At 38.9% G+C, this 9,091-nt stretch overlaps 1 protein-coding gene across 1 annotated transcript; it reads left to right on the forward strand.

The window, feature by feature from the left end:
- Window positions 1–1,514: 1,514 nt before the first annotated feature.
- On the forward strand, window positions 1,515–7,272 carry LOC108676723 (the record flags this gene model as incomplete). Its single annotated transcript, XM_018164853.1, has 6 exons — window positions 1,515–1,587; window positions 1,964–2,277; window positions 2,795–2,910; window positions 3,738–3,915; window positions 4,381–5,003; window positions 6,547–7,272. Coding segments are annotated over 6 exons (1,759 nt in total), but the record flags the coding sequence as incomplete, so codon positions are not given.
- Between the last annotated feature and the right edge of the window lie 1,819 nt (window positions 7,273–9,091).

Here is a 9,091-nt window from a genome sequence, read left to right on the forward strand (position 1 = left end):
GCATAGAATTTTCCAGAATCAGTATAGAACTTATAGAATAATTCTACAACTTCGATGCTCAAATGAATTTCGGTTACATAGATAGATATTCCATGAATTCAAAAATAGATTTTCCAACAGAAATTTCTATTGGAAACATTAGAGTTGAAGTGAAGGTGCAATGATGCCTGAAGAATCAATCGATGATGGCAGCCGTGATTTCTCTATACATTTTCAATTCTGTAAGGAAATGTAAAGCTTTCATTAGAAACAATTCAACTTGGGCACTAATAAAGTTGTAATGAGCCAGACGTGGCGATCTTATTTGTTATACGGAAATTCGGAAATGAAATCAAAGTCTTGATAGCTTGGCATGGTCTTATGATGCCTAGTTTTTTAACAAGTAATGCTCTGAAATATTCGGCGGAACTCTACCAAGAAATAATTTTTTAATATTTAGTTCATCGCCAAATTGTAAAATTATGGAAAACGTAATTATTTCCCTTCCAGTTACTTACTTAAAATCTGCGGCAAATTAGCCGAGGCTTTATAATGATCTGTGGTTACATAATTATTTTTTTTAATTAAAAAATTTGATTTTCGTTTACCCTACTAGTCAAAACTAACTCAATGTGTATATAAGACTTTAAATACATTTTTGTAAATAGGCGGATTCTCGTGTGAATATTTTGTCATTATAATAAAGGAAATAAATACGCAAAAATTATTTAGTCGTCATCATTATCTTATAAATGCAGGAAGTCTGCCTTCACATGAATGTTATATTTTTTGAGAGCGACTTTGCTGCAAATTTCATTCTAGAATTTCGTTTACGATGCACATTTACCGTGAATGCGTGCGATAATTTTAATTGGAATCCAAGTCTACCGTGACTGAGAGTTATGATTTCGAGGCTTGTTGCCAATGACGGAAAACCCCTGATTTGGGGGGCGCAAAGCCCCCCGGTTTTACCCCGCGCCTCTACGCGTATTGTGCTTTGCACGAGCTGTCATTATTCTACTCACAGTACGTGCGATTGTAGAGCGAGGTAAAGATTTTCTGCTGGGTTCGCGGCTCGTGCGGCGGAGGATAGCAAGAGACGTAAATACGCGGCGTTGGCAGCTCGGTATCGTTTCGAGCCAGTCGCATTGGAAACAGCGGGCACATATGGTGAAACGACTGGTCCTTTAATATCAGAGATTGGCCGTCGCATTACGGAATTGTCCGGCGAACGTAGAGAGACTCTATGGTTGGAGCAAAGGTTGGGTTTGGTCGTGCAGAGAGGCAATGCAGCTAGCATCTAACAGCAGTCAGAGAAAAGTTCGACGTGGGCCCGCTCCTCGCTCGCGTCACAGCTCAGTGACCCTCGGAGTCGGTGTAGGCCACCATCAGAGGCGTTAAGGTCGGGGCCCTGATCACTGACATGAAACCATTCCCTGTTTTTAATTAATAAAATCAATTCCTTTTTTGTTGGAATGGTGAGTGTGGGAGGCCTTAAAAAAAATCCGTAATATTACGTCTACGTCTACGCTCAGCACGGCGCAGATCATCAGGTATGATCCGTTATATTACGTCTACGTCTACGCTCAGCACGGCGCTGATAATCAAGTGCGATCCTGTATGTTACTTCTGCCTCTTCGCTCAACACAGCGCAAGTCATCGATTGTTTTCCTTAGTGGCAATTTTTCACGAGCTTTTCAATAAGGTTACGTTAGAGATTTGTATAGTTTATAATCAAAAATTTATTTAAAAAAAACATAAGGGCTTTGCATGACATATATCCACCGCAAGATATAATAGATATTTAGATCATTTAGTATACATTCAGTATACCTTCATCTACATGAAGTGATTTAATTCTGACACGGTATGCATGCATCCCACATATAATACATGCTTCGGGAATGAACTGTGTATACGTTCGATATTGTTTTCCCAAAGTATAATTTCGTGTATAACTTATAATCATTTTCTTATTCTTCAGCGTCTGGGAAGTAAATTTGCATCTGAGCTGGACCTTATGTTCGGGGCTCCATTCAGCGATGTCACCACTCCACCTACATCATCAAGAAGCTACCATAACTCCCCGGGACCTTACTCTAATTCACCGGAATCTTATGCTGACAAACCGGGATCATATGGGACATCCCGACAACACCTTTCCCGTCCCGAATTTGGTTTTCAATTTGAGGACTCAGTTCCGAGTGTGGTGTGGGTCTCAACAAGTAACTACACCCGAAATGATGCTCATGTGTCCGAAATACTCATGAAGTTGTGGTCAACATTTGCGAGATCTGGGTGAGTGTTATCAGTCATGAACACAAATTAATATCGAAGTGATGATTACGTATTACGACGTATTTTCTCTCAGATTGCATGAAACAAGATAATCGACCCTCGCATTGGAATCTAATGTGTAAAGTTGAAGAAAGTTGCTTAAATTGTGTTGTTATTAGGTTGCTTTGGCTAACGATCAACAATAAATACGCTGATACGCTAATAAATATAATGGATAAATACGCTATTTCTGAGAGTGAAAATCATTCGGAACAAGAACCTGATCATTTGGGTGGATAAGATTGTCCCCCAATTAACTCAAGGATAATCTGTTCGCCTTTTAACTCAGATAAAATCATAAAATAATATTTCCATTTCATCATACAAATTTTTAAATTGTAACGAATGACAGCTCATCGTGGTTAATTTAATTATTCTATCAAAAATTTTTAGTGAGAAAAACTATACCCAGTAACTTTTATTGATAAAACTGGAAAAAAATTCGATAATATGTTTCGTACTTTTTCAAATTGAACAGAACTCCTAATGGGCAAGAAAGCAGCCAGCCAAACTTTAGTTATCCTGAACGTTCACGTTTCAAAAACTTGACGTGGCAAAAATACGATCCTGTCTACGAGAACTACCTGGAAATAAGTGAGTGCTGCATGTGAATGCGAACTCCGTTGATATGAGAGAGTGGTGCAAGAATTTGTCGAGTAGAACCACGTGAATTATCTCGAAATATATGAGATAGTCTGAACTGTATATATTGCTTTATTTCGATTCAAATTGCTCTAAAAATATTTAGCGCTCGGGAGTTATTGTTTTATGGTGAAATATGAACTGTATCATTGAACGTGAAGTATATATGGTTGAACATCTAATTTATGAATGTTCAAATTCTTCCACACGCAAGCACTAAGAAACTTTCAGTTGCTTACATGTTTAAATTTACATTTACACTCATCCATGAGAACTAAGTGCTTGGGTGGTTCTATAAAAAAATACGAGTTCTCAACTACGTAGGCCAATAATTGACGGCTTTTCAAGCTAAAATCATCAATCAAATGAGAGAAATCGACCGCCACGTGTACATAGCAACTTTTATAGCACGATCCTCTGATTCCGAATTCTCCGGATCGTCTTCTTAAACGTGTACATAGCGAGTTTTGGTAGCCCGGTCCCTTGATGTCAAATTTTCTGCATCGCCGTCTTAAACTCGACACATTTGTCAGCATAGCGAATTTTGGTAACCCGGTAATTTGATTTGCAATTCTCTGGAGCGTCGTCTTCAAAGTGCAAATAGAAATTTTGGTAACACGGTCCATTATTCCGAATTCTCTGTATTATTTGCTTATACGTGTACATTGCGAGTTTGGTAGCACGACCTCTGACTCTAAATTCTCTGGATCGTCCTCTTAAGGTTCTTCTCGTCCGTTTTATGAAGACTCGGTTGTTCACCACCCGCCTCTCCTCTTAAGGTTCTCGGCCGCGCATGCGTGACCACTACCGCGCTCACCAGGTGGCGCTCTGGAACTGGCTGCTGCCGGAGCTGCAGCTGACGTCAGACGCTCTGCATGACGAGGAGGCCAGATCCTGGCACCACAGTGACGATCCTGACTACTTCGTAGGACCTGTCAGACCCTTGGACCCATACAGGTCAGCACTAATATATAGCGTACTATACATATTTTGATAAATTATCAAGAAGATCATCAAATATCCAGTCATTGTCAACGCAAGACATTATTTGACACATGACGTTTCTGCGCGAAAGACACATTATTTCCTCATTTATTCTTTTTAAATGGAAGCATTGATGTAGATCAGTTTTTCAGATGACCAAATAAATTATTTTACACATTGATAAGCATTCATACGTCAAAGCGTATTTTCTAACCTGAATCATTATTCAAAACTTTTCATGTGGTGATTATTTTTAGGAGATTTTTCTGCGTCCTATCAAACATTTAGTGAATTTGGTTTGTGATCAAATTTTTATTTTCAATAGCGAGTCTTTTATCGGCTCATTACTATGATTCAACCAGCTCCTCTACTTCTACACCGTAAATAATTTCCAGTCCATCCATCCTGCTTTTCCAAAAATTCGATTTTCTTCATCAGATTTTTAAAGGCGACTCCAGCGTCATTTACATCACCCCTACCAATGCTTCCCAATCCACGCAACGAGTTTTTGGGTCCGAACATCAGCGCGACTCACGGCGTTGGTGTAAGCCGTGCAAACATTTCCACGTCTGGGCAAGATTCCGAGAGAAATCCATTGCTGGATTACACGACGGCCCTGACCCTAACTGTGGCAATTGGCTTGTCCCTGCTGGTCCTCAACGTGATGTTATTCGCAGCGCTGCTATACCGCAGAGAACGCAGCCAAATGGGCTCCAAAATAACATACGACAGCGTTAGCGTTCAACCTCTCTGCACCGTCGATAGTGGAATCCGAGGGGCACCAGGGACCACGCAAGGAAGCATAACGCCACCTGGCAAAGAGGTGTTGGTGGCTACAACCTGCACCGCGGATATTCAAGTAACGGAACTACGGACATTCCCTACGCCACCAGATATCGGGGATCGCAACACGGAAGTGACATCGTACACCGCAGGGCCTGGAAAGAGGAACGGGTGCAGTGCTCTCTCAACCAGTCAGTTCATCCCGCCACCTCCTCTGCAGGCCACATCCACAGCCTCGCAACATGCACTCACTGATTCGGACATTAATTCTTCCTTAGGTGAGTTCTGCTTCGATTTATTATTTAATTTAATTATTTCTTGTGTAGGCGAATTTTACTTTAATTTACTAATTAATTATAAATAGCCTATTCTACTTTAGGGGCTAGCATCATCTTCATCATCAAAGGGGCTATCTGCGATCCACGCCCGACATGCGATTTCGTTTCATATGGACCCAAAATTACAATCGAGAAAATAAATTTTTAATACAAGAATAATACAACCGGTTGTAAAATTCTATGAACAAAAAGATCTCACTTTATTGTATCTGAACATTTGGATATGGTAAATTTGCCAAATTATATACGTAAACCGGATATCTTAGTGAATTATTTGGTACGTTTGTGTCATAATGTTAATTGCGAAATTCCCCCTTGTTGCGGAAAATTTTTAGTATTGATATATCCAGGGCATGAATTTCATATTCGACTCTTATCCTAACACTAGGCTTAAAGTTATTCTTTGTCTGCTTAGCCCCCTATCGAATTCAGCTTCTGATCAGAATATCCTTTCCGACTTCATAGTCGCCTTAGTGCATGACATGTGTTGCCTAAGCCTAGTCCTACCGATATTGCAAGCTGCCCAGAGGCTGCATGCCCAGAGGCTGCCCCTCAAACCTAAAGTCGAAGCAGACATTATTGGCTGATTGAGGCCGGGTTTACATTACACTGCCGGTCACGTGCCAGGCATATGCCAGTCATGGTCCAGTCCAATATTCTTCTAATCGTTCGAAAAGAAGTAGTACGAAATACTGATTGAAAAATTATCTCTCAGTTCATTACTGTTAAGTAACTTTCTGTGAATAAACTTCTCTCTGTAAATAAACTTGAACCTAAACTATTTCTCCCTTTCTGCGATCTTTCTGTTTCAAATGCTATAAATTTCTGAAACATAATTATGTCAAAACATGATTCAGTTTCGCTCAACATATTGACTTGAAATTCTGGAAATTTGATAATTTTTTGGGCGCCAGGGAAGTGATGGCGCAATATATTGAACAATCTCTCAGTATATGGCTCCAGGAAATTCAATAGTTACTATGTTTCGCAGACCAAAATATGGCGCAATTGTAATGAGCGTCATGAGGCTGCTTTACGTTCTCCCTAAGTCCTTGGCGCTTCTATAAGCCTAAGTCCCTTCCTAAGTCCTCGACCCTGTTCCAGGGTAGATCCCGCATCTTAATTTTGCTAGGGTATGGAATTTGAAGCAATTACTCATTTTATTGGTGTCGGTATTTTGGTTCCTATAGAGAGTTTTGACTGAGGTGGTCGCACGCACACCAAGTATAGTAGACGTGAGGAACTTAATTCCATTACATATCAAAATGCTATAGTTAGTATAGTGTATTGGAGAGAATTTTGCTAAAATTTTGCCCATTCTATAAATAATCTTTAGATGCAAAAAATTAATCTGTAGATTATGAGTTCAAATTATAAAATATTTGTGATTATATATTAAAATTTCCTTCATATTTCTTCCGCAGGATTTGAAATGCTCCTTATAATTCTTGATAGAATATAATATTTCACCCTCACCTCACAGGTACTTCCGTAGTTATGGGTACACCGGGCCCCCCTTGCACTGCAGGGGGCTTATGTTCCCTGTCCCCCGGCCATCAAGTCACTCAGTTCCCTACCACTTCAGTAAGTTACTGCCCTCCTCCTCAGTACTGCAACGAGTTCCCCGTAAGTCAGTATTCCCCAAATACCTACAACGGGAGTTCTTCATGTCAATTTTCAAACCCCAATCAGTTCCCGAGCCCCACGAATTGCGGTGGTGGGAACCTTTCCCTCCAGCGCAACAGTGGAACATCTGCTCCGCAACGTTCTGCCACCCTCAACAGAAGTGGAGGACCAAATTCTGTTTGTCTCGTCAATTCACGGAAGCCGAAACCCCCGCGCAGAGATTCGTCTTCTTCTTCTGTGAACGCTGGCTCTACTTTTGCCACGTTGCCCCGACAGTCGTCTTTGGATTCTAGCTCTCATATTATAGCCTAGGCTTTAATCAAGGGTAGCGTTTAATTCCCTATGTGAATATCAAATGATTTTTATATATCTGATGACAACTTGTTAAAATTAGAATTAAGGTCTCGTGGCGCTAATGCATAATCGAGTCATTGAAAAAATTGGACAGAAGTAAAATTTTTCCCCGTCTTTAGAGAAATCGTGTGCATTACCTCATTTAGTTTCTCATAAAGACGATTAAGAATGAGTTTACAGAGATAAAAACTCTAATAAAAATAAAACTCAGTACTCACTGCAGTGAGTGACAGGGAGCGCATTTTTTCGTCGACGAAAACGTGAAGTCACGGACGGACAGACGGACATGGCGAGCACAATAGCGCATTTTTTCCATAAATGAGAAAATGCGCTAAAAATATAGTACTATTATTTGAAACTTTTTCAGTGACATTTTTGAGCATATTATTTGCTACGAAGCTCTAGGACGAATCAAACTTATAACGTCTATAGGCTACAGCTCTAGCTCGTACGAGCATCCTCTGTGCATACCTAACATAAAATTGATACCGATTTCTAAATCCATTTTAACAATAGTGAAATGAAATATGATAGTTTAAATAATTATAAGTTTCTTCCTTCCGCCAATGTCAACCACACTTTTCTCCGCCAAAACATTTATTTGCGAAATTCAAACATTGCTTTCTTTTAGAGACGTAGGTGCGGAAAAACAATAAAATGTCTATGCGTTCATGTAAGCTGCATATAAAAAATATAACTCAGTACTCACGGCAGTGAGTGACAGAGAGCGCATTTTCTCGTGCATAAATCAGTTTTCATTGCGATTAGTACAGTGCATTAGAGCTAGAGATGTCGTATCTTTGATACAGGCATGCCCGCTTCAAAATTGACGAAAGCGTGAAGTCACGGACGGATGGATAGACGGACAGACAGACAGACAGACAGACAGACGGACATGGCGAACACAATAGTGCATTTTTGCTATAAAGATAAAATGCGCTATAAATAAGGGCAAATAGATTTCATCCCTACCAGTTGAAGGATTTACTACCAGTTGTAGTAATTTACCGCAAATTCATCTTAAATCTTCATGCCACATAAAATATATTTCACTGTTACGGTAAATTCTATCACTTCGCAATAATTGTTCTTCCTTCTTAAGATTCTATCCTACCCTAATTGTAAATTATTAGATTATTTGAAGCGCTGAAAACTAAATCCAACATTTGCTGGTGATTTTATATGTTTTCTCATTACAACATATACCTAATTCCAACTGGTTAGGAATAATTTAAATTTAATTTTTTTATAAAGACAAACTCTTATCGAAATAAAACCGAGAACCATTTCAGCCATATACTTTACTTAATTTTATCCCTGCATCTAATTTCATGCTATTTAACCATGCTTATTATTCTGAAAATTCAATTAATGCTTCTATCACGTGGCTTTTCATGGCAATGGCGTACTTTATAAGCATATTATTTTATAATGGGAAATTACCATAGCTCTCTAAAACTATCTCGGCAAAATAATTTCTAAAATATAGATTAAAGCTCGTGACAGATGTCGATTATAATCATGAATAATGAGGTTAAGCCTCATTAATGAAATTAATTATTATAGATATATTAGGTTTGATCTAAATCATACTGCTAAGCTAGTGGTAATTAAATTTATTTCGAATAAATTTCAGTGCATCATTCGCTATAACATTTGGTGCGAATGCTCCACAAACGTTGTTCCGTACGAGACAATTAATGATTAGTATGATTATTCCAGAGAAAGGAATTAAGAGAGTTGAAAAGGAAAAAATTAGTTGGATAAATGATTATTTTAAGCAATTACTTTGCATATTCTATAGATGTGCTTATTGTATATATTGTCTTTTTCTACAAATTTAGTTACTTAATAAATTTTTTTACTTGAATACATGATGTAAATTCGCAAAATATGATGGTCTGGAATGTCATGGCCAGCGAATAAATGTAATTTTTGAGTCAGGGTTGTAAAACAGCTTGAAAATTGTAAACACGGTGCCAGCTCCCTTCCCCGCCGGTACAAACTTTCAAATTAGGCCCGTATAAGATCATTGAAAGGTGAACCAG

The sequence above is a fragment of the Hyalella azteca genome, unplaced genomic scaffold (assembly GCF_000764305.2).
Source record: "Hyalella azteca isolate HAZT.00-mixed unplaced genomic scaffold, Hazt_2.0.2 contig5911, whole genome shotgun sequence".
In the NCBI taxonomy this organism is placed as follows: Eukaryota; Metazoa; Arthropoda; class Malacostraca; order Amphipoda; family Hyalellidae; genus Hyalella; species Hyalella azteca.